Source organism: Panicum virgatum, chromosome 5K, assembly GCF_016808335.1.
Source record: "Panicum virgatum strain AP13 chromosome 5K, P.virgatum_v5, whole genome shotgun sequence".
Taxonomy (NCBI): domain Eukaryota; kingdom Viridiplantae; phylum Streptophyta; class Magnoliopsida; order Poales; family Poaceae; genus Panicum; species Panicum virgatum.
The window spans coordinates 47733647-47759608 of record NC_053140.1 but is presented as its reverse complement, the minus strand read 5'-3'; the positions used below and the strand labels follow the sequence as shown (position 1 = coordinate 47759608).

At 47.9% G+C, this 25962-nt stretch overlaps 3 protein-coding genes across 4 annotated transcripts; 1 reads left to right on the top strand and 2 right to left on the bottom strand.

Annotated features, from left to right (window-relative positions):
* Window positions 1-163: 163 nt before the first annotated feature.
* LOC120710738 (signal recognition particle 54 kDa protein 2-like) lies at window positions 164-2819 on the top strand. The gene is made up of 9 exons (XM_039996329.1): window positions 164-448; window positions 548-647; window positions 929-1082; window positions 1165-1315; window positions 1401-1549; window positions 1667-1767; window positions 1823-1971; window positions 2188-2302; window positions 2387-2819. The coding sequence occupies exons 1-9, from the start codon at window positions 218-220 to the stop codon at window positions 2662-2664; spliced, it is 1428 nt and encodes a 475-aa protein (XP_039852263.1). The 5' UTR covers window positions 164-217; the 3' UTR covers window positions 2665-2819.
* Window positions 2820-3635: 816 nt separating this feature from the next.
* LOC120707972 (serine/threonine-protein phosphatase 7 long form homolog) lies at window positions 3636-7530 on the bottom strand. 2 transcript variants are annotated; one of them, XM_039993033.1, is made up of 4 exons: window positions 7198-7510; window positions 6182-6443; window positions 4788-6089; window positions 3636-4631 (listed from the first exon to the last, which is right to left on the bottom strand). In XM_039993033.1, the coding sequence occupies exons 2-4, from the start codon at window positions 6425-6427 to the stop codon at window positions 3861-3863; spliced, it is 2319 nt and encodes a 772-aa protein (XP_039848967.1). In that variant the 5' UTR covers window positions 6428-6443; window positions 7198-7510; the 3' UTR covers window positions 3636-3860. The 2 variants fall into 2 exon arrangements, with proteins under 2 accessions (XP_039848967.1, XP_039848966.1); XM_039993032.1 differs by having other exon boundaries at window positions 3679-4631; window positions 6182-6452; window positions 7198-7530.
* Window positions 7531-14955: 7425 nt separating this feature from the next.
* On the bottom strand, window positions 14956-19341 carry LOC120707971 (proline-rich receptor-like protein kinase PERK9). Its single transcript, XM_039993031.1, has 8 exons — window positions 17887-19341; window positions 17398-17805; window positions 17209-17292; window positions 17056-17126; window positions 16875-16951; window positions 16619-16766; window positions 15421-15582; window positions 14956-15340 (listed from the first exon to the last, which is right to left on the bottom strand). Exons 1-8 carry the CDS (start codon window positions 18782-18784, stop codon window positions 15191-15193), a joined length of 1998 nt encoding a protein of 665 aa, XP_039848965.1. The 5' UTR covers window positions 18785-19341; the 3' UTR covers window positions 14956-15190.
* Window positions 19342-25962: the final 6621 nt, after the last annotated feature.

The following is a 25962-nucleotide window of genomic DNA, read 5'->3' as shown; positions in this document are numbered from 1 at the left end:
AGACCCGCACGGAAACTGAGACGGAAATTAAACCGAGTCGTACTACTTCCTGGTCATCGCAGGAGCAGCCCTCCATATATTCGCGTACCCGCACCTCTATTCTGTCAACTCAAGTCGTCGCGACCGCGAACCCGCGCCTTCCGATCTGCGTTGGCACACGCACACTAGTAGCCGCCTGGGCCTTCCGACCGACCCGATCGTCTCGCCGCCGGCCGAGATGGTGCTCGCGCAGCTGGGCGGGAGCATCGCCCGCGCGCTGGCGCGGATGAAGGACGCGACCGTGGTGGACGACAAGGTGCTCGCCGACTGCCTCAACGAGATCTCGCGCGCGCTCCTGCAGGCCGACGTCCGCTTCGAGACGGTGCGCGACGTCAAGGCTGGCATCAAGAGCACCGTCAACCTCGACGCGCTCGCCGCGGGCACCGACAAGCGCCGCGTCATACACACGGTTCGTTACATGTATACCCGATCGAGAACGACCCCTCGCGAGCGCTAAATCCCTAATCCGGGAGCTAAGTTCTATTGTGATTTTCTTTTTCCTCTCCAGGCCGTCGCCGGTGAGCTATGCAGAATGCTGGATCCAGGGAAGCCGGCCTTCACCCCCAGCAAAGGGAAGCCCAACGTGGTCATGTTCGTCGGCTTGCAGGGTTAGTTTCTCTTGTCAAGAATTACTTTCTTACGTGTGAAGTTTGGATGTATGAAAACGATACGAGAGTAGATTTGTCTGGACTCTGGAGATGCAGTTTGTATGCTCTTGCTATGTTTTATCAATACTTTGTATAAAAATAGTAGTCAAGTTTATATGTTGGCTGCTGTTTAGATGTCTAAATCGTCACTATTTTTGTTTATCATTTTTTCGCGTTCTTTCGTATGACACAATATGGACGTTTTTTTTAACAAAAAATTGATCGACTTTTCACAAATGTAGGTTCCGGAAAAACCACTACTTGTACAAAGTATGCAGATTACTATCGGTGGAAAGGGTTTAGTCCAGCACTTGTTTGTGCCGATACATTCCAAGCCGATGCTTTTGATCAGTTGAAACAGAATGCAGCAAAAGCCAAGATACCCTTCTACGGAAGGTGCTTAATGTCTTCCAAATATTTTATTATTGTAAAAATCTGCACCTAAAATTTACAGAGATGAGCTATTTTGTTCTTGCAGCTACATCGAGTCAGATCCTATGAAAATTGCTATTGAGGGTGTGGATAAATTCAGAAAAGAAAAGTGTGATCTCATTATTGTAGATACAAGTGGACGTCACAAGCAGGAAGCTGCTCTCTTTGAACAAATGCTCCAAGTTTCAGAGGCTACGGTATTCCCAAATCCATAATCTCCGTTATATTCATTGGGGTCTTTTGCAACACTAATGAGAATTGAATCCTTTTTTTCGTATGCAGAAACCAAACCTAGTGATATTTGTGATGGATGGTAGTATTGGTCAGGCTGCATTTGATCAGGCGCAAGCATTTAAACAGAGTGCTTCCATTGGTTCTGTTATTATTACAAAAATGGATGGGCATGCAAAAGGCGGGGGTGCACTTAGCGCGAGTATTATTGTCTTGCATATTCCACTTTATGCTATTTCCTATGTATATATCTAGCGAGTAAATAGGTGAAGATTCTGATAGCCTTTTTTCACATTCTTGTCTCTTTTTTCTTCCAGGGTTGCAGCTACAAGAAGCCCGGTCATATTTATTGGAACTGGAGAGCATATTCCAAATTTTGAAGTCTTCGACGTGAAACCATTTGTTAGTCGCCTATTAGGTCAGCAGAGGAAATTGAATATACCATGCAATAATTAATTCTTGTTTCTTATCAGGCATGGGAGACTTGTCTGGCTTGATGGACAAGATCCAAGATGTTATGCCAGCTGATGAAGTCTTGCCGAAGCTGACTAAAGGAGCTTTCACTCTCAGACTTTTGTATGAGATGTTCCAGAATCTCCAGAATATGGGTCCTCTTGGGCAGGTTAGCTATCCTATTATTGATTTGATCTTGAATAAATTTGTTTTTTGTGTTATTGTAATTAGATTAATAGTAAATTCTTTGTTAGCAAGAGGAAGATTTGAGCTGTCTACAGCTTAGCTATAACATGTCATAAGCAAGAACTATACTAAGCACATACAAGATTTTAGTTCATTATAGCATTTTAACCGTTCCTAATAATCTAATTGTGTCTTGCAGCTCTTTTCTATGATACCTGGTCTTAGTGCCCAGTTTATTGAAAAAGGAAAGGAAAAGGAAGGTCAAGCAAAGATTAAGAGGTACATGACGATCATGGACTCCATGACTGAAAAAGGTGAGCTATCGCAAAACTTTCTGTTCAGTAACCAGGCTGGACATGAATCCTGAAACTTATTTGACTCTTGTTGTCTACTTGTAGAGCTTGACAACACGAACCCAAAGTTGATGAACAAGTCGCGGATCAACCGTATCGCTCGAGGATCTGGCAGACCTGTCAAGGAAGTGGTGGACGTGTTGGAGGAGCACAAGAGAATTGCCAAAATGTGGAGCAAATTGCCGTTCAGGAGACCATTAACTAACAACCGTGACTCATTTAAGTCGCTAGTCAATGCACTTCCTCCAAATATGCTGAACCAGCTGGGTGGCCTGAATGGGCTACAGAATATGATGAAACAGATGGGTTCTAAGAAAAGATGAGACAATTACATTACCTCTGTTGAAGAATGCATCTTTCTGAAAATGATCACCCTATTGCGATGCATTTTCATTTTTTTTTCTATATTATGATTGTACATGGAATCGAGGCTCACATGCCCTTTGTGGCTCTCTTAGTAGGAAGATTGGTCTTAGCATCTCTGGTTGTAGCAAATTTGACTTACGATAAAATTATACTTCAACAGCGTGTCCAATTCGAGGTTGTTGTCTTCAACAAGCAAAGTTCCACGCGTTGATCAAAAAATCTTTAGGAAAGCAATTACACTTCGTGCTTTATGAATACTTTTCTCATCTGAAAAGAAAGTTAACATGCCACGCCACTGACTACACTAAATAAACAGATAAAGCTAGTACATAGTCCGTTACTTTCTCACTAGACTACAAGAACAATTGCACTGAAATCGATATAGAGTTTTCATCTTTGGAGTGTAATATTCGAAAAATATCAGAACGTAGAAAGTTGTGTATTATGGAATCCAGATTAAAAATGAGGCGATTTACAAAAGGTTTGATCCTCTTCTCGTAGAAGTTATGTTTTAGAAGTTGCAATAAAAATTGCATTTTGCATGCCTCAGCAGTCTGTATACTTTTCGAAAATTACTGCAGCAACTTCTTTTCATACAAATTACATGTAGTATATTGACGTTGCCAAATGGAATCAACCCACTGATTGCATGGCAAATTTGTTCGGTTGGATTCCAAATTTGTTCCCTGTCTCCGTGTATTGAGCATGCTGTGCTCAATGTTTATAGAGCTATCCTTCAATAAAATGTGCATGTGCACACCCTCTTCAAGTATCGTTAGTTGTATCAGATTAGTGTTTTTTTTTACAAAAACATAGCTACCAACTATGACAATTTGTCATTCTCAAAAAGAAAAAACTATGACCATTTGTCCTGCTACAAGGTGATCACGGATACACAAGTAGCGTGGTCATTTCGGCAACATACAGGTGAATTGCCTAGTGTAATTTTGCCTGTAAAATGGACGAGATTATACACCGGCAATACAAACCCAACTGTATTGTCCATCAAATTACCAGGCATCCACAACAAAAACAAGTCACAGCATCAAGAAAAAAACGAACTAATGTCTCATGTTAAATAAATTGCTACATCACATCTAATGCCTACATAGGTAACAAAGGGATGTTCACTGCTTGATTTGGATGGGATCAACTATGGCAGATGACGTGGGCAGGAAGAAGAAACATCATTACAATTGTTTTCCTCATCCGTATAATCTACCATCAAACCGTCATGCTCAGCTGTGTCAGGGTTTTCCTGATCCTCAGCTTCTCCCTCAAGGCTCTGTTGTGCAGTACATGATTCAGTACCTAGAGCAGCCAAGTCGTCCTGTTCCTCGGCTGGTGAGTCGCCCTGCTCCTCCAGCATCAGTTCTGGCGGACTCGATGGGAGCACAAAGTTCGAACCATCATCTTCCTCACACTTTGGTTCCACCATAAATATAGTCTGCTCTATTTCAGGGTGATCCTCTAGATGTTCATCCTGCTGAAGATCCTCGCTGGGCTGTACCAAGTTAGTCACAGCAGTGTCTGTATCATAGTTCTCAGTGGCTGGGGCAGCTGAATCGCAGTTTTCCTCCACTCCCAATGAAGGATGTTCAGAGAGGACATTGTTTGATAACTCGTTTTCCTCATCCATAGGTTCGAGGGTCAACGAAGCGTGCTCCACTGTGTTAAATTCTTCATCTTCCTGGTGTTGATCTTCTTGGTTGGCATCTATGTTTTGTTCTGCTCCAAGAAAAACCTGAGTTGTCTGCTGACTGGCAGCTGTGTCAACATGTGGACTAGTACCGACCTCACTAAGGTCTTGCAGGACATCTTGAAACCCATGCAGAAACTCAGCAACCATGGCTTGAGTGGTCGTATCAGCTGTAGATGTCATGGCTCTCTTGGCCCTCTCAACCATACCTTCCAGTTTATCAACCTACAAGAGTTAGGAAAGACTTGAAATTAAATATTGATTCGACAATATGTACATAGTAATTGGAATGAGAAACTATATTCAAGTCTTGCAAAGAACTGCTTGAACATCAACTCCAGCAAAATGATATTATGAATTGAAAAGGTAATTTTAGTTTACCGCTTTGCGGATCAATGGAGACTTGTCTTGATTCTGAAGATCCAAGGAATCACCAGCTGGAGGCAAAGGTCCTGCTTCAGCATCATCACTGGTTGCTGGGACAAGGTACCGTCGCGTGGCTCCTGAGTACCAGCTCAGGTACTCCTCGTAAGAAGATGGATCATATTGCTCTGTATCTCGAAATATGCGCTGTCGTCGGGCTTCCCATTCCTGGATATACTCATGGTGTGTTTCTTCCCAGTTCTCACGTTCTCTGCCACGTCGACTAATACGATGCAATGTCTGTAGCGTAGGCCGAAAAGGTGGTGGAATGCACTGACGAAGGCCAAATTGCCGCATCACTCGCTCGGGCAAATACATCTCAACTATAGGGAAGTTTATTAGTGGAGCTTGTGTAAGCCACAGATCTGCATCTCTTGTACAAAGTGGGGGTAGGGCTGAGGACTCTACAAACAGGTAGGGCTCCCACTTCACCTGATCTACTCGCTGAAGGTTCAGCTCATCTCTGTACTGCTTAAGAGAGCGAGTAGCATTGTCACTTTGTGTGCGAGCTCCCACCCAACGGAAGCCAATTGGGGGTAAGTCCTGCTCGATACCTGACTCTGCGCATGGAGACCGAACCAGTGGTCTGCCAACATGAAACCGCTCCCAACTCCAAAGCTGCAATAGCAGCAATGAACCCCCAATGTTCTTGATGTTGTGGGAGGAGGCAACAGAACAAAGAGACCGGTATAGGAATGCCAGAACTGCAGAACCCCAGCTGTATGTGCTAACACGTGAAAGATCGGCAATCAGAGGAAGATATATCAGGCTCATCCTTCCTGTCCCATCAGGAAAGAGCACCCCACATAAAAGGCTCAGGATATATGCTCGAACATGCCTTTCGACTGTCATGTCATCTGCCTCCTCTGGTAATTCATAGAAGTTCTTCTTAAGCCATTTATAATGCAGGAAGGATTTTCCAGGCATTGCTGGCCCCCTTGCGTCCTGACCAAAACAATCAAGGACCACTTGTGCATAATCATGATCAGTGGTAGAACAAACCGGACGGCCATCAATAGGAAGAGCAAACAACATTGCAACATCTTGAAGTGTAACAGTGATCTCCCCACAGGCCAAGTGAAAGCTATGGGTCTCTGGCCTCCAACGCTCAACAAGGGCGGTAATCAACGCTTTGTCCAACTGAGGCATCTTTTGGCATACTTGTGAGAGCCCAAGCAAACCTGCATCCTTCAGATAAGGGCGATATCTCTCATGAAATTTTAAAGGCTTGTGATGACGTAACTTCAACTGCTCCACAGCCTGCAATATTCATATTTCAGCAATATTGTATAATTTAGTCTTACGTAGCTTCTTATGAGCTATATGACGAAACTCAATGTCATCAGACGAACCTGATCACCAAAAATCGCATCGGAGCGGTGGTTAATCTTTGGGTTGAGTAATGTGCTGGATGGTTCTGATGGTCCTACATAGCAAGCTGGGGATTGTCTTGGAATAAATGTAGCATTCTCTTCTCTATCAGAAGTAGTACTTGGAGAAGAAGGTGCAGAGGTTTCGAGATGATCCATATCATTTTTTGCCGCAGCACCTCTTCCAAGTCCACGTCCACTGCGAGCACCTCTCTTTGTAGAAGACATGGCCACCTACCTGGCCCTGTGTCCACTGCAAGACGACATAGACGATTCATGATTGACACCAAAAGTGCAACAGAGCAGCTGTTGTTTAACAAGACGTGTTTAAAAGAACAGGCATTCATCCCTAATCCTTGTCAGAGATTTGTTCCCCTAGAGATCTAGTTCTAACATATAATTGAAACACCTAATTCCTCTCAGTTTCCCCACAGAACTCTCACCTTTTGTGCCTAGAAATTGCTCTGCAACTGAGACGTAAATCAAATCACACCCCATCAATCACTCGCCATTCGACTTTAATGCCAAAACAAGCATACGGACTGATTACGAAAAGTTCGTCCTTGGTTAAGAAAACGTCAAGGAAGGGCAATGGCGCACGAAACCCTCTTTCCGTCTTCCAAGCCATGTATACGTAAATACTGAAGCAGAAGAGGTTTATAAAAGGGTGGGTTTATAGTGGAGTTTGAATCCGCTCAAAACCATTTGGAGCATAAAGCCGGCCAAATTAGAGATGAAAACGGCCAACGGAGAATTCCCCGCCGGGGATCGCTTCCCCAATCCCCATCCCCGTCCCAGCGAGTCAGATAATTCCCCGTCCCCATCCCCGTCAACGCTCGCGGGGGAGGTTTCCTCCCCATCCCCGCCCCCGCTCGGGGAATCTATACCCGACGGGCGACGGGGACCCCGTACTCGGCTCGGCGGCACCAGGCAGCCATGGAATAGGCGAAGAAAAAGGAGAAGAGAAGGAGCACCAGGGAATCATGCCGCACACGAACCTCGGCCGGTCGAAGGCGCCGCCGCTGTCCAGCGCCGCCCGCTCGGCCGCCGGCCTGCGCTGTTGCCCTCCTGCGCGCCTCCCGGGCAAGCAGCCCGCGCCGCCGCTGGCAAGAGGCGCCGGCGGCCAGCGCCGCCGCCCTCCTGCGCCGCGCCTGCCTGCTCGCCTCCACGGGCAGGGGGTAGGATAGCGAGCGAGAGGGGAGGACCGGAGGACGGTGCTCGCCTGTTTGGTGACGGGGGGACGGGGACGGGCGGCGGAGCGAGATGGGCAGCGGCAGCGGCGGCCTTGGGGTCTCTCCGTGCGTGGGCGGAGCAAGATCACGGTCGGGTCAGTGGCGGATTGACGGATGAGCCCAATGGTCTTTCATCTCGGGCTAAATTCATGTGAATTGCTGGGCTAAAATCCTGAGAGCTACTGGGCTACGCGGGGAAACGGGTGAAGTGGGCCGTCCCCTCCATGCCCCGATGTGCTTTTACTTGTTTTCCAGTTTATAAATCTCTAGCTTGTCTGATCTTCAGGCAATAGCAAAGTACTAGCAATCAACCAACTTTTACGCTGAAATGATCACATCACAAAGCGTGTAGTTGAGAGCTAACTAATATTCATGTATGCCTATTGTCAGATGAGCATGAATCATTAGAAAAAAAGTAGAGGGCATGGAACAGATTTATCCTAAGCATACTAAGATATGCTTTGGAATTCTTTGTGATGGATAGTTGAGTAAACAATTGCATGAACTCAAAATTTCATGCATGTGACAACATCCATCGATGTTGAGGAAATGTATCTGCCAGCTGATTGTAAAATCTAGATATGCTGCTTCAAGTGTGCTCACCTAAGATGATCTTGATATGTCTGGTGCACGAGCGGGTAGCGGATGGAATTGCTGCTGGAACATATGCCCTTCTCTCAAAGTTGCGTCTGCTGAAGAAAATGAATGAAGATGGTGATCAACCATCATTCATATTGTTCGTCGGAAAAAAAAAAAGAAACCATCATACATCTTGCCTCCTGTGCAGTTCGAATCTGTAATTCCTCTGAGCTCCAGCTCCTAGTAAGCAATATACTGAAATGATCACATCATAATGCAAACACGAATGGTACTTGTTTGTTTGAGATAGAGTACTCCTATTCTGGAGTTGTTTTCACGGGTCGTTGGGTTGGCACACAGTCTGCAGATGTGAACTCTAGTTCATGTATGTGATAACATCCATCGATGAAAAGTAGATTTGCCTTCTGCTTGGAAAAAAAATTTAGCTGTGCTTCTCCATGTATGTTCAGTTCCAAGGTGATTTCTCTCTGGAAAGGTAGAGAAACTGGTTCGACATTTCATTTTTCTAAGTGCCATTTCAGGATTTTGAAAGCGGAGCGGTTTGATTTAGTGGTAAGCGGACTGCGGCCTGCTACTTCGGCTCTCAGGCCTCCAATTTTGTTGGGCCGGATCTGCAGCGGTCCTATTGCCAATTTGGCCCATAAAAGCCCACCCAAAATAAGAGGGGGGAAAGGAAAGGAAAAGGAGGAGCGACACCGACCGACAGGCGTGCGGAGCTGCTGGCTCCTCCATCCACGAAGCCATGGTCGGACGCGTATTTCTTGGTAAGACATTGCCATCTGCCACCGGTTCTCCATCATGCGGCTGCCGCTCCAAATTATTGCGGCCGCGTCGCGGCGACCGACCGATCCTGATCGACGCGCGAGAGGTGGGGATCCATGCAAATCTCAATGATATGTAGCCGCCCCAGCCTTTTGACAAAACGGAGGGCGCGGAATAATTGAGCGTAGGAACCACGAATAAAACTAGCACCGCTAATCATCCGTTTTTCCCGGAGCGTAACTGAGGCGATCCCATGGCGATTGTGCCGGCGATCGCGATCCCGAAGCCCTCCTAGGCCACCACTCTGGCGACCCTGGACCTGCAACGCCGGCGATCGCTCCGATCCCGGTGTCCACGCCCCGCCCACCGGCTCCCAGCCGGCGGCGGCCACCCGCATATCGACGGTTCGCCGTCCGGCGCCGTCGACCAACAATCTTCCCGCTAGGGGTTTGCGCCGCTTAGGAACTCTAGTTTCGGGATCATTTTCGTGCGTGCTGCATTCTCTGCACACTGCACACCTTTTCCCTAATTCGGATCGCATTTGTCCGTGATCTTCACGTGACACTTGTTTTCTCCTATCGTGGTTAACTGACATGGCGTCGGCAACCGGTGGAGATCAGGGAGCTCGTCGGGGGGAGGGGGGACCGGAAAGGAACCAGAATCCGATCCGGGTGTAGCTGACCTGTTCGGGCGTTTGAACTTTGAACCTCACAGAGGCGGAGGGGGAGGTAGCCGCTTTTAGCGACGATGAGGAAGATTCTGCGGTGGTGCAATGGGCAGTGGTCGGGAAGGTGCTATCCCCATCAACGATCCATGCGACCACGATCAAGGGTGCCATGAAACCGGCGTGGGGCAACCCATGCGGGCTGAAAATCCGCTCAATAGGGGAGAAGTCGGACAACCTGTTCATTGCTGAATTCGGTAACCAATTCGCAATGGAGCGGGCGCTGGAGGGATCACCAGGGCTGGTTGGAAAACATGCAGTCATCCTCTGTGACTACGATGATAGGCTGGTCCCATCGGAGATTGTCTTTGACAAGATCGACCTCTGGGTACGTATATTGAACCTGCCTTTGGGCTGGATGACTGCACATCGTGGCTCCAGGGCTATGGGCCTCGTTGGTGACGTGAAGAAAATGGATGTGGATGCAGAAGGCAAAGCCAACGGCCCCTTCCTTCGTGCAAGAGTGGCTGTTGAACTTGCCAAACCACTCAGGAGGGGAGTTCTCCTCAAAACTGATAGGTCGAAGCCACCGGACTGGTTTGATTTGTAGTATGAGAAGCTGCCTTTTTTCTGTCACTTGTGTGGGATACTAGGACACGGGGATCTTGATTGTACCACGCCGGCGCAGAGGAATGCTCTTGGCAAGCTGCGGCTGAGTCCTTTGGACATGTCAGTTCATCATCGACCTCCCGCCAGCAGAACCGATCGTCTTCAAAGGAAGGAAAGAGAGGGTCGTCTGCATCGGAAACAAAGGACACTGAACGCGATGAGAGGGAAGTTCAGTCCCCGCTGAAACGGAAGGAGCCAGAAATGGAGGTCGGGAAGGAGAAGATGTCTGACCACACGTGTCAGAATCTGTTTAGCAGCAAGGAGGCGGAAAACAACCGTAAGATCTACATTAAGAAACGTAAAGCCAAAGGACAAAATGTGGGCGTCACACCCACTGACCCTGTGGCGTTTACGACAGATGGCCCGACTCTAGTCCCGGCCGGCATAGTTCAGGCACGACTCTCAGAACTTGCAGGAACCATAGATGGGGGAGGGAAGAACTCGAAGGAGCTCCCGAAGAAGCAAAGAGTTTCAACTAATGCAAAATCGGCGGCGGCTGCGGATGGCAGATCCCGCCGGGCACAATGAGTCTCATAAGTCTGAACTGTCGTGGCTATGGGGAGGCTGCGACAGTTCGTGAAATCCGCTGCATAGCGGATAGTTACAACCCCTCGATGTTGTTCCTGTCAGAAACGAAAATGAGTCGCCAATGATCGGAGGATTTGAAATGGCGACTAGGTTTTCAGAATGCGATAGGAGTCAATTCTTTGGGACTTAGCGGAGGATTAGTTCTGCTTTGGAAGAACGGGGTCACAGTGAACCTCAAGTCTTACTCGAAGTTTCACATAGATGTGTGGGTTTCGGAGGAGAACGGCAAGGTGTGGCGTTTCACTGGATTCTATGGTGAATCGGTGAGAACGAGACAGAAGGAATCATGGTGTATGCTGCGATTTCTGAGGAACCAGGAGGATCTCCCGTGGCTATGTGTGGGTGACTTCAATGAAATCCTACACGTAGAGGAGCAAATGGGGGGCAACGATCGCGAGGAGTGGTGCATGAGTGGTTTCCGCGAGGCAGTAGAGTACTGTGGCTTCTCAGATTTGGGCTACAGGGGCTACCGTTCACGTGGGATAATTGAAGGGAGGGATCTCATAATATTAAGGTGAGACTGGACCGTGCTCTGGGTAATGAATCATGGCTCGATCTTTTTGGCAAGTGTACGGTCACCCATGTTCAGACAGTGGAATCAGACCATTGTGCAGTCTTTGTGCATGTTGTGCCAACAGGGATGCCTCATGGCGGTGGGAAAGTTTTTCGTTATGAGAACATGTGGCAACGTCACCAACGCTATGATGAGACAGTAGCGGGAGCTTGGAATAGTGGGTGCACAAACCTGGGGGAGGTGAACGCAAATTTGGGGCGTCTACAATCCACACTGACCCGCTGGGATAGAGAGGAGTTCGGCTCTGTCAGAGGCGAGCTGCGGCATTTGAGGAAGCAGCTTGAACTTATTAGGAGCCGAAACATCAGGTGTGGGCCGACGCCAGAGGAACGGAGGATAATGACAAGATTGGCTGAAGTCCTAGCCAGGGAGGAAGCAATGGAGAAGCAGCGCTCTAGGGTGCAATGGCTGCATGAGGGCGATCGAAACACAGGTTTCTTCCAAGCCAAAGCGAAGCAACGGGCCAGGACAAATAAAATCATGGCACTTCGCAGGACGGATGGATCTCTTTGTGAGGTACAGGAGGAATTGGAAGAAATGGCTGTTGCGTTCTACCAAAACTTATTTATGGCGCAAGAGAACACGACACCTGAGTTGGTAACCCAGCATGTGCCAAGTAAAGTCACGGAGTTGATGAACGAAGCCCTCACAGCTGAATATACAAGCGAGGAGGTCAAGAAAGCGGTTTTCATGATGCACCCGAACAAATCCCCAGGACTGGACGGATTCACGGCTGGCTTCTACCAACGCCATTGGGGACTGATTGGCCATGACATCACTACATCGGTCCTCTCTTTTCTGAATGGAGGTGAGATGACAGCGGTGATCAACAGCACGGTACTTGTTCTGATTCCAAAGGTGAGAAATCCACAAGACCTTACACATTTTAGACCTATCTTGTTGTGTAATGTTTTGTACAAGATCTGCTCCAAGGGTGATTGCCAATAGACTCCGACTAATTCTGGACGAGATCATCTCCGAGGAGCAATCTGCTTTTGTCCCAGGCCGTTTGATCACGGACAATGTCCTAGTGGCGTATGAATGTATCCACTATCTGAAGCGGAAGAAAGGGAAGGATGGTGCATGTGCAGTAAAGCTAGATATGGCAAAAGCCTACGACAGAGTGGAGTAGGCTTACCTCCGATCTATTTTGCTCAAGCTGGGTTTTCATGAAAGTTTTGTGCAGCTGATCATGCGTTGTGTTCAAACAGTGACTTTCAGAGTGAGGGTGAATGGGAAGCTGTCAGAACCATTCATGCCCTCCCGTGGCATCAGGCAAGGCGACCCTCTGTCACCATACCTATTCCTGCTGTGTGCTGAGGGTCTATCAAGTATGCTGAAGAATGTTGGCCCCCAGTTCCTTGCAAGAGGCGTAAGAGTGGGAGTTCATTCTCCGTGGATTTCCCACCTGCCTTTTGCTGATGATTGCTTGCTGTTTACACAGGCCTCGGAGAGAGGTAGCCAGAGACTAATGGACATCCTCAACTTATACCAAAGGGGCTCTGGACAATTGGTTAACATGTCAAAATCTGCCATTTTTTTCAGCAATAATTGCAATGAGTCAGACAAGGAAGCTGTAAAACAATCTACCGGGATTCAAACCGAGGCTCTCTGTGAAAAGTATCTAGGTCTGCCTACTGCTGTTGGAAGAAGTACCAAGGGAGCTTTCGAAGCTATCCCGGCAAAAATCTGTGGTCTGATGAATGGTTGGGGGGAGAAGAAGCTTAGTTGTGCTGCTCGGGAGACATTAATAAAGTCAGTGGCGCAAGCTATCCCTACTTATTCAATGAGTTGCTTTGTCCTTGCACCGGCAACGTGTCAGAAAATCACGTCATCCATCTCCAATTACTGGTGGAGTAGCGGAATTGATCATAGAGGAATGCACTGGAGGAATTGGCCGGACATGTGTTTGCCCAAATCCCAGGGCGGATTGGGATTCCGTGACATCAAGCATTTTAACCTGGCGATGTTAGGCAAGCAAGGATGGAGACTAATGGTAACCCCTGAATCGTTGTGTACCCGAGTGCTTAAAGGCAGATACTATCCGAGCTGTGACTTCATGTCAGCTACAAAAAAGAAGGGCGCCTCTCATACTTGGCGTGCCATCCTAGCAGGCAGGAAAGTCCTTCAGATGGGTTGTATTAGGCGTATTGGAGATGGTACAACAACAAATATTTGGCGAGACCAATGGTTGCCAGGCGGTGTGGGCTTAAAACCTTTATGCCGTAAAGATGGAGCTGTGGCAGAACAAGTGAGTGATCTTCTCAGCTCGGATGGACTATCGTGGGATGATGCAGCACTGGATCAGAATCTTGTTCCACTTGATGCAGCGGCGGCGCGTTGAATTCCTCTTGGTCGTTCAATGGTGGATACATGGGCTTGGTCAGGAGAGCGACATGGCCTCTACTCAGTTAAATCAGGCTACCGCATGCTTGCAGCATCCGAGGCTCAGCAGCGAGATTTTGTGCAAAGGAAAGCGACCAATTCAAATCACGGTGCTGACCCTATTTGGCAGAAACTATGGAAGTGCAAGGTACCCCCAAAGGTTCGGGTGTTCTGGTGGCGCGTTCTGAATGACTATCTACCGAGCTGCATCTCCACCGGCGGCATATCGATCCTCTCAGTACATGTGATACATGTGGAGCCCGTGAGGAGACTACATTTCATGCACTTGTGGAATGCACATATGCAAGGCGTTTTTGGATCAGGTTACGCGAACTCACTGGTGTAAAGCTTCCAAATCTGAATCCGACTTCGTGGGCATCGGCAATTCTAGATAACAGAATTTGTGGAGTGAATGACCAAACGATCATTTTGTGCGGAATGTGGTCGGTATGGCGCTCTCGCAATGACCGCCGACATGGCAAAGCCCCGATTGATATGGCTGCAGCGATTGATTGGGCACTGGATGTCTGCTTCCATCTCAGTGCTGCGAGGGAGAAGACAGATGGCAATGGAGGACCATCGGTAATACAAAGATGGCAGCGGCCTCCGGCACATACTCTGAAAGTTAATGTGGACGGAGCTTTTTCTGCAGATGAGAGTTCAGGGGCGATTGGGGCTGTGGCCAGAGATGCTGAGGGTGTATTCTTGATGGCTATGACCCGGCGGCTCCCCGCGGTGGCGTCTGCCTTAGCAGCAGAATCTACGTGCAGGTGTGCAGTTGATACACACAGTCACAAATGGGCCCGTGATGCTAGAGACTGACTCTTTGGAGGTGGTTGCCCTGTGGAACAATAGAGCAACACAGCGGTCAGAATTTACGCCGATCTTTGATGATATTCAGGAGTTAGCTTCTTCATTCTCTTCCTTTTGTATTATGCATGTCAAACGTACTGCCAATATGGCTGCCCATGCTTGTGCTCATTTTGTAGCGTCTAGTGCCTTTGAAGTCTGGGCAAATGATGCTCCTAGTTTTCTTCTGCAGACTTTGCAAGATGATTGTAATCATGTTAATGAATGAATGAAGAAGCTGTTGCCAAAAAAAAATAGCACCGCTAATCATTGTACTTGTGCTCAAAACTGGGCCTCAAGAGTCTCATAAGCAACCAGTAAGCAACTTTACAGATGTCCTTGCAGTGCAAGGGCAGCAGCTGGACTGGACATTGGCCTGCTCCATGAGCAGTGAGAGAGCATTGTAAGACACTGTTAGTATTTAATCAGAGGGTGCCAGGAACCAAACTTTCTGTATATTCTTCACTGGAAAAAGAGAATTCATTTACTTATCTCCTGAAAGAATGCAAAATTTATTCCGGTGGGAAACAAGAATTGCCTCAGGGAGGAAGAACAAAAAAAATCATGTAAAAGAGATAATTACATGTAAAGAATGACCCAAAAAGAATGTTAATGATCTTGTACCGAATCTGTTTACAAATCTCTTCGGCTTCTCCAGCTGGTTTGGCTCAACTCGTCGCTACAGTCCGGCTGCCGAATTCCCTCAGATGGAACAGTCTAATCTCCTCCGATTGCGGCTCTAAGAACACCTCGCTGCGGCCGGGTTGAAGGCCATTGTTCAAGTTAGAGTCTGCTAAACTATCTAGTGCTCTAACCACCTAGGAGATGAGGAGACTCGGTCACGTCCTTTGTTGTCAGTGTTTCAGAAATAGGGAGAAAATGCTGAAAGGTAGGTTACCTGCCCCATCCGCGGTCTCATCGCTGCAGAATGACGAATGCATGCAGCTGCAGCTCCTATCATATGGAACATCTCGTTCTCATCGAATCTGTTTTCCATCCTTGGGTCTGGAAGGTCGCCAAATTCCCGATGCTCGATTGCCTTCAGCAGAAGGGGGCGAGCCTGAAATTTTCCCAGCAGCACAAAGTTTTGAGTTAAGATCATAAAAACTCATCGGGCAAAAATAGTCGCCACAGTTTCCGTTACAACCAGTCTCATTGATTGGATATGGCATTCTTATTCTTCATTTAAATAGACATAGCAACTTTCCAACTATTTCAAACAACTATGGATCAGAAACTAGCAACTTTTATTATGCACACAATATATGAAGCTAACATGAAAGCCTTAACTCCAGAAGATGGCCGCAACGAATATTTAGATCAATTAGGTGCATTTGTGTAATGTATCAGCTCCTTGCATGATCGCAACAGTTATATGATAATTCACGTCTTTGCTTTGGTCCTGCGTCAAGCTGCTTGAGTCATTACCAAGTTCCCATCTAAGCTTCTTTCATGCGGAACAGCAGTATGAAGGCTGAATTAAATAAGTCCCTAGCACTCTATAGCCACTTTTTTGTATGCCACTCTGGAAGAATAATCAGGTTGCCTACTTTTGTTAAAGCTACAATCCCTGGAGCTTTTAGCAACTGGGTTCCCTCCAGATCACTCTATTGGTCGACATGCTATGCAAATGGGATCAATGAAGGATTAAACATCTTATGCACAGCCACAGCCAGAAGCAATGCCCATGTCACGAAAGAAACCCAGGGGTCATTCAGCTTCTAAGGGAAAAGAAAAAATTAGCAAAGGCATCAGATTAGCAAAAGCATCAGCAGAGCTTTAGCTACAGCATGATAGAACTGAAACTTGAAGACATTCCACCTCAATTTATTGTATTTTAGTCAACATACTGTGGAACAGGAAATCAACAGCCAAAGCTTGAAGTGTAGACATATCCATTGGAGTTTCACAACACAATCATGTTATTTATTAGTAGATCTAGATATCATGGCTATGGATATCATGAACTTGTAAGATGCCCTCAATCAAACATATATAGGTTAAAAAAACTGAAAATCGACACACACTTTAGGACCTCACATCAGCGAACAGTGACACACAATAAATCCATACGTTATTAAGAAAAATGAACTCACCCATTCAACCAGACTTTCATCTCCCAATGGCTGAGAAGCATCAACAGGTTTTCTTCCTGTAATAAGCTCCAAAAGAACTACTCCAAAAGAATATACATCAGATTTTGCTGTCAACTTGCCTGACAATGCATACTCTGGAGCTAAATACCTGCAGAGGATATATAATAGTTATGTAAGCAACACTAGAAATTGGGCATAGATTAACCAATAAACTCTTGAGATTTGCAAGATGGTGCGGATTTGCTTGAATACTTACCCGAATGTCCCCATGACACGTGTGGTGACATGTGAATTGGAATCAGCCGCTAACCTTGCAAGCCCAAAATCAGAAACCTGGACAGTTTCAGATAAAATATTTAGACAATAAACACTATCATAATATCACACTAGAACATGAAATTATGTATTTATGAGTCATACACAAAATAACAGCATACCTGAGCTTCAAAGTTGTTATCCAACAAAATATTGGATGATTTAATATCTCTATGTATAATACGTGGATGACCTGATGAAGAAAACAGACAAATGCTAAGAAAACTATCCAAAATTAGGGGACCTCTGAAGAAATAGTTTAGCAAAAATATTACAATCTTCATGCAGGTAAGCAATTCCTCGGGCTGCTCCAGCTGCGATCTTAACCCTTGTCCGCCAATCAAGCGCTGCTTCACTTACTGCAGTTTTGAGACATAATGTTTGATGAATAATTAGAGTGTGCTAATGAACGTGACGTTGAAAGAAGTTAGAAGACAATAGATCCAAAGGAAACATGTTCTCACCATGGAGGTGGTAATAAAGTGTGTTGTTGGGAACAAAATCATAAACAAGCATTCGCTGGCCATCCGCAATGCAATAACCTACTAACGAAACCAAATGTCTATGATGTACTCTGCTGATAGTATCAACTTCGGCCTTGAACTCACGCTCGCCTTGCCCATTCCCGACTTTGAGCTTCTTGACAGCTACAGGGCGACCATCTGGCAAAATGCCCTTAAATACACACCCAAATCCACCTTCTCCCAAAAGGTTCTCCTCTGCAAAGTCATCTGTGATTGCTGCCAAATTCTCTGGCGTGAAGAGCATATGGGAATACCCAATCCCAGAGTCGGCCGGGGAGTACGGAAAACCATGGCTTCCAGTACTGTACCTCATGAAAGGATACCCTGGTGACCTTAAGTAGAACCCGTCTGGCCAGCACAAACAATTAGCATAAGCTTGATGCCATAAGTTGGGAAATGCATAAAACACTCCAGTGTTTATGCTCTTACCTGATGCTAGTGAGGATCCGGCTGAAGATGGAATGTAGTTGGGCGGTGGTGGAGGAGCCGGTTGCTGTGTTGGCAATGCCGCCGGAGGCTCTATCCGCCGGCGCTTTTTCTTGACGAACCAAATGGTGGCGCCAATAAAGCTAAGCATAGCAAGACCGGCAAGTGCTACAATGGTGGTGGCTGCCTCCCTCGATATCTCGATGTTCTTGCCACTGCCACTGGCTGCATGGGTCGAGTTCGAATGCGACTTTGGGGGCGACCGCGGCATGTAATGCGGCTTGACGTGATAGTGCGGAGGTGGTGGAGAGGCGATTCGCGGCGGGGGTGGCGAATGGGCAGCAGCACGCGCGGGGGCTGGAGCTTGCGCAGGTGGAGCAGGCGACGGCGATGGTGAGTTGGATGGAGCTGGTGATGGCGGCGAGACGGCGGGAGGAGGCGGCGGGGGAAGTGACGGCGGTGGCGGTGATGGGTATACGCGGGGTTGAACGCGCGGTTGGTCCGACGCCAGCGGGGGAGGCGGGGCTTGAGGCGGCAACTGGGGTGATGACGGCAACGGCGACGGCGGAAGCGATGGAGGGGGAGCGTCAGGCGGGGGAGGCGACAATGCCGGCGCCGGCGGCAACGGTGTTGGCGGCGGCGGTGATGACGGCAATGGCTCCGGTGGAGGGGTCGCCGGAGGTGGGTTGCTTACCGGGGGAGGCGACGCCGCCGGAGGCGAAGAATGGTACGACGCGGAGACGGGCGGCGCCGAGGCGGACGACGAGTACGGGCAACCCGGCGGCCGCGGAGCCGGCTGCGCTTGCGGCTGGCCGTAGTCCCCCTGCGGCGCGACGTGGTACGCCGCCTGCTGCAGCGGCTGCTGCGGGGGCAGGAAGGGATCGACGTGCCCGTAGCCCATCGGCGCCACCGCCCGCAAGAAGCTCCACAGCAGCAGCGACCGGTGCCCGCGCAGGCAGGGGATCTGCAGGTCCGCGCCGCCGGCCAGATCTCCCGCCCGCCGCACGCGGTCGGCGGCCTCAAGCGCACCGCTGGCGACGGAGCCCCGGAGCCTCGCGGGGCAGCGGCTCAAGATCCGGGCCTCCCCGCGCGAGCGGCGTCGGCGGCGCGCGCCAGATCACGCGGCGCTGGACCGAGGCCGCCCCGCCAGTGGGCGCAGCGCCACCGACCGAAGCCGACCAGCAGCCGCACGCGAAAAGGACGCCGAGATCCGAGCCTCCCCCGGCGGCGGCGAGCCCTCCCGCGCAATGCAGCAGCAGCGGCAGCTTGGCTTGTCCGCAGCTTCGCCGAGCTCGTCTCTGGGCTCCCGGCCTCCCCCCCCTGTCCACCTGCCTGACCTGCCTTGGTGTCCGGGGTTGGACAGTAGAGGAGGGAGGAGTATAATTTTCTCACCCTTTCTCACTTCTTTTTCCCACGAAAAAAAAAAGAGAGCGAGTTTTTTCCCTCTTTGGTGTGTGCGAGCCTGCGAGGGGTTGGTGCGAGGTCTATGGCGGATAGCTGGACTGAGAAGAGCGCGCAGTACAGCTACAGCTACAGCGGCATCGGGAGTTGCGGGGGCGAGGGGAAAACGCTAAAAAAATCCGGTGGTATTTCTCGTGCATGTTGTCGCTAGTGGCTCCGCACCCACCGCTGGCTCGCCGTCCGCGCCCCGTCGCGCGGGGCGGGTGGTGGTGGTGGAAACTGGAAACCGTGGGGGCATGCAAAGCGGCCGGAGCTCAGAACCCGCACGAGAGCGAGAGCGAGCGCGAGAGCCCCCGTCACCCACCCGGCCGCACCCCGCGCGCCGTGTTGATGGGCTGTTCTGTCCCGGGGGCAAACGAGCCGAACAAGTTGCGGGTTTATTTGGCTGCGCGCGGGAGAGCTCCAGCTCATCCTGTAGCGCGAGGGCCTGGGTTCGTTCGTAGTTTACGGAGTACGATGGATGACGGTGAGAGAGAGATGCTGGTGCCTGGATTGTGGTGGGCTACTACGTGGAGTTTGGTTTTTAAAAAATGGGTCCAGCCTCGCGGTGTTTTCGTTTGAGATGGGGCGTGAGGCGGGTCCCGCCGGGGATCTTTGGGTTTTGGGTGCCCTTTGAATTTTGATGGCTAGGTTGGGTTCGATGGCTGTGGGTTTTTTTTCTTCTTTGGACCACCATTTGGCTTAGAAAAATTCATGGATATGGAGTTGGTGATTGTGATAGTTTGTTTTGCGATCAGTTTGGTATGAACCAGTAACGGCGGCATGAGTTTACATGCAATAATCATGAAATTTTGGTGCACATGTTAGACTTAGAAGTTTTAAACTCTACCAAGTTTACAAAATAACTTTTGGAGAACTTTTGGTTCATAATTAACATCTGGAATGGAATTACCTTGTTCTTCATTTTGAAAAATAAAATTATTGATAATAGAATGTTTTATTGAAAAAAAATGTCATTCCGGTTAGATCGTAGTTACAATGTAAAGTTAAAGTTAGTTTGTATAGTTACTTCAAACATGGAGTAGAGAAAAGCATATGATTTATCGTATGTATCGTATTAATGGAACAATAAAAATAAATAAATCATCGTATGTATCGAGCTGATTGGATACTTGTCCGTGTCTTGTTTAGCTACACCGACGACATATTGAGAACAATCACGCATGCAAAAGCAATGTAGGGGAAGACGCAAAGCTAGCTGCAGGTGCAAAGTACCCGAGCTACCAGCAAAAAAAATGTACCCGAGGGAACAATTAGCAAACAGCAAGCAGAACAACGGAGGAAACAAAAGCGTGGTCAGCCAGGGCCCCGCTCTAGTCCGAACGGGGGCGGAGACAGGGGGCAGGGGCCATGGCCACCCCTAATGTTGGTGTAACTACACATAAAATTTCCTAATCTCATTGCTAATGTTGCTCATTAATAAAATGTAATCCATCTTGATTGTCGGCATTATTAAATTGGTCCCCTCTATATTTCAAACCTGACTCCGCCCCCTGAGTCCGGACGAAGCCAAGGCAAGAGATCGCGGAGTAGCGGACGCCACCAAAAACCGCGTCCATTTCTGGGCGTGGCCCGCAGGCCGCCGCATCGCACCGGTTGCTAGCCAGCTGAGGCTGAGCTTACCTGACCGCCGCCGACCGGGCGCCGGATTCCAGGACTGGAGCCGGAGCTGGAGCTGATGCGAATCGGGCAACGCGTGCGGCGGATAGAAGGGCTGTGTTTAGTTCCCCCCGAAATTTACTGTAGCGCGGATGAAAAAACACAGTAACGTACTGTAGCACGTTTCGTTTGTTTGTGGTAGATATTGTCCTACCATGACCTAACTAGGCTCAAAAGATTCGTCTCGCAATGTACATCAAAACTATGCAATTAGTTTTTTTATTTACCTACATTTAATACTCCATGCATGAGTCATTTGCTACATTTAATGTTTCATTTGCTACATTTAATGTTTTGATGTGATGGAGATGTGATGGAGATGTGATGTTTTTGTGGGGTTTTTGGGAACTAAACAGGGCCAAGGAAGGAACGAGGTCAAGTGGTCAACGCGCCGTCGATCCATTCTTGTTCCTGAGGCGAGGACGTCATCAGGCAGGTTGTTGCTGCCCAATGCGGCAATGCCCGTGGGATTCCAATTCTTTGCCCGCCCCGGCTCGCTCCACGTTCTCCCCACCCTACCCGCTCGTATCTTTTCCTCGGATGCCATCACCTGCACTGCCTTGCTTGCGTGGAAACCATGGACGCCATGCGATAACATTACACTATACTATTTTATTACTACTACTTTTACTTACCTCTCCTCTCTAGCCTGGGAACCGCGCCTCGGAGCAGCCTTCTTGAAACACTGGACAAGTGTAGTGCAGCACCGACAGTGCTGGTGCTGTGAATGCTCCGTTGCTCCACTGGCATGCATGTCAAATTGTCAACCAAAGCATTCTTTATTCGAACCTTTTTCTGCTCCATTTTTTCGAACGGAATCGCACTTCTTCTTTTTTTTGGCACTCCAGCATCTTCCATCATTTATCGCTGCGAGTTCGATGAATGGATATGGATCGGGGTAATGCAAGCGGCCGCTATACGTGACGTGCGCAGACAATCGATAGGCGTGGTAGCCGCCGAGACCGTAGTACCAGGAATTCGTGCGCGAGGACAGTGAACTCCCGTTTGCTTTGGGTTGGGAGTTAGGATGTCTCGTATCTGGATTCTGGACCGAGACCCGGTCGGTCGTTTCTACTGTGGCCGCCTAAACTCGGCGACCGATCACATGACGAGTGCGTGTGCACGCGAGTCAAACAATTCGGCACCGGACCTGCAGACAGGGCCAAACGAAACGACCGCTGACGTGGCAGCAGGCCGGCCGCCACGGGGACGTGCGCGCGCGCGTCACCGGGTTGCTGGGTTTTGTTTGGATAGTGCTATTCACTAGCACGCATATTTTTTGAAAAAAAATCTTACATACATGGAGTACTAAATGAAGTCTATTTGTAAAATTTTTTCTGAAATGGGTGTAACTTTTTGCGACGAATCTAACGATAGTAATTAATCGATGATTAGCTACAGTGATGCTACAGTAACTACACACGGTTAAAGGCTTCATTAAAATTTTCAGGGTTCCTAGCACAAGGGTTGTGAAGTTGGTATGATAAATTGTCTTAATTTAATACTCTTAATTAGCGGTCAAAGTTCCAATTGTGCTAGGGAACCAAATAGGGCATAGGATTAGGACATTAGGTCATTTTTTCACACCACGCCACGAAATCTGCTTAAACTAGTAGTGATAGGCTGATAGCGCGTAGTAGTAGACTAGTAATGACCACAAGTGTGGCACACTCAGGGATTTTTTTACCGACCGTTCCGTTCGAACCGCCGGCGCCCGGTTCCGGCTAACCGGTCCGATTTGACCGGTTACCGGTAAAAACCAGTTAAACTCAAATTTGAATTCAAAACCCGCAGTTATACCGGTTTCGAACGGCTAACCGGCCGGTTAGACCGGTTTACCGGTCCGGTTTGACCGGTTACCGGTCGGTTTGAGTGGTAACCGGTCGGTTTTGAACGGTAACCGACCAAATTCAATTTTTTTCTTTTTTAGTTTAAATTCAAATGCCCGCAAAGTATACTAAATGAATATTTGTATAATATGTTTTAGTCTAAATGAACCCTCCAACCCTCTTTTGTACTACTTTTACATTGTATTTGTATACTTTTGTATGCATGTTTTTTTTGTTTAACTTCAAATACTCGTAAAGTATACTAAATGAACGAATATTTGAAAAAATTTGACACCATTAGATTCGTCGCAACTTGAAGTATCTTTAAGAATTTTTTGGAATTTTTCCATATTTTGGAATTCAAATTTAAAATTTGAATTTGGGCCGGTTTGAAACCGGCCGGAACCGGTCCGGGCCGGTTAGACCGGTAACCGCGGTAACCGGACCGGTTCCGGCCGGTTTTTTTAACCCTGGGCACACTACACACTCTCGCATGATTTCTTCTTTTATTTGTGCGCAACTTGCTCGAGCTGCCAGCCTGCCACCCTGGAGCGAGGCACTTGCGGCGAGTGCATGATGCGCGCGCGGTGACCCGTTGCTCGGAGCATGTTTGGTGTAGCGGTGCGTGGAGACTGGAGAGGTACTACTGTCTTTTGTTTTTTTTTTTGCCCCGTGGGTGTAGCTTGACTCGGTCAAGTCAATCACTCAATATACAACAAGCCTTCAACTAGTAGAGAGGTACTCCGTCTTAAAATGCATGTTCGTTTAGCTTAAAAAAATTGTTCCACAAAGAGTGCTTCTGATACCCACTTTTATCCTGAAAAAACTATTGTTTTATCCTTTAAAATTTATATCAGACAAAGAGTTTTTTTGCTCGTATTAATATTCGTCTAATTAAAGCAATACTAAGTAATAAGAAAAAAATATAGAAATGCGCATAGAACCAATGCATATGTTTTATTGCGATCTAGAAAATTAAATAAACAATACGATTTATAATTACATTTGCTATAGTAATTAGGAGTAATAATATAATTTCCTAGGATGAATAATGTATCTAAATTTTTCTAAAATAATATATTTTGGGGGGGGGCAGAGGGAGCAGCAGTAGTTAATTTTTTTTAAGATTACACAGTACAACACAGACACTCACAACACACGCACACTTACACCTCTATACATGTACGCAAAACCTATCTCTATGAGCATCTTCGAAGATTGAGCCGGCAAATCTTCGAGATTGACGAAGTCACCACAAGCGCCTCGCTGTCGACGGGAACGTCGCCTACCACTGAATGCACAACGCCGTTAAATCCCAAAATATTCGCCAGAGAGTAAAATAGAGAGAGCACGTCAGCCTTGACGCACATCAGACAGGGCCCAACTTAGATTCTGGCCCAACCTGGAAACCTAACTTCTGGGCCTTTCCACTTTCCCCCACTTCACGCCACGCCGCACCCGCTGAACTTGGATATTGTCGGCTTCTCCTCTGATACTCGATCGTCCCACGGCATCCCCCAGCACACGGCGATGCTCACGGGGACGAGCGCGGAGCTCTCGGAAATCGGAACTCACAGATCAGGTATTGTGTGTGCGCGCGCGGGGGGGACGGACGGACGGTGTGACTGGTAGGACGATTACATTGGGCCGCCATCTTTAATTTTCCACGCCGCTAAACTCCATGAAATCTGCTTTAAACAAGCGACAAACAACAAGCGGCGCTCGTGATGCCCTGGGTTTCTTTTACGTGCAACGTGAACTCGAGCTGCCAGCGCCTCTGCCTGGGGGGCATGCACCTGCGGGGAAGCCCGTCCTCCTCCTCTCGCCTCCACGTTGCAGGCATGATGCGACTTTGCGAGTGCCCTGACCTGCGTGCTGAACGGAGCATGCGTGCTTGGAATAGAGAGGTTGCTAGACCTAGACGGCTACGTCCCGCCGCCAACCTGCGTTCCATTACTCATGTGCTGTAGGCTCGTCGTGCAACTCCACCGCAGCCAGGTTAATCGATCGATACGGGCAGAGGGAGGCAGCGATCACCAACCGTCAGAGATCCAGATTTTGTACCTCTTGTCCTAGCAGGGGCAAAGCCAGCAAAATGCTAGAGCGCAAAAGGCTGGGCCGTGTGGGGCCTTTTTCCGTGATGAGAGGCCTTTCCACTCCAGATTTTGGCCCAAGTAACACACTGTGCGTACGTTCGCTATTATTTGCTTCTCCCTCTCTTGACGCGTCACCTGCTGCTTAAAAGAAGAAAGCGTCTTAATCCTGTAAACATATTCCGGTGAAACGCGAGTACCCGTGCTAATAAGTCTAGAATTCAAACTTCAATGAATAGATTCTACACGTATACTTGTGGTTTGAGCTAAGATTTTTACGGAGATAGACGACATGAACTCTCAATCATAAACATATTTTAAAATCTTTTACCATTATTTTATTTGGTCCGAAGCATTTGATATGATATGATATGATATGGTTACATTGTTGAGATATAAAAAGAAACAAAAATATCTTGAAATGTTCACTTTGATGTAACCTATCTGCATAACTTTGAGTTGGAATAGCTATTTGCCTATTTATTAGAGGTGGTGGCTTTAATTCTCACTAACTATAGACCTAGATTTATGTCTCATCAACTATAGCTATTTTTTAAAGCCGTATGCGACATTTCAGATTTTCAGTTATTATGTTTGTTTTTTTCTTACGCCCGCCACATCAATAAAGGGCGCACCGACTTTTTGGTGCAAGATTTGCCTGCCTCAACTTACCCTCATCAATTTGGAACGAAAATGAACCGGCATGATCTCAGAGCATGCATGCATATACATGAATTGCCGTCTCCCATCCAAACACACTTCACACCCGAGCTAACAAACAAAATGTTCTTCGAACAGCCATCATCTAATTCCAGAGGCATATGACAATAAAATTCCAGATGTGAGATAAGGGAGAAATACCCAAATCTGATATGGTCTTTTGCAAATTTAGCTGGCGATAACACACTTACCTCTCCAGCAGTAGTATATTTTTATCATGCAGTAGGAGCGCGCACAAACCCTGCCCCAGGAAGAATTGAACTCCTAACTTTTCCCTTCTTTCTCACCCGCAAAAAAAAAAACTTTTCCCTTCTTTC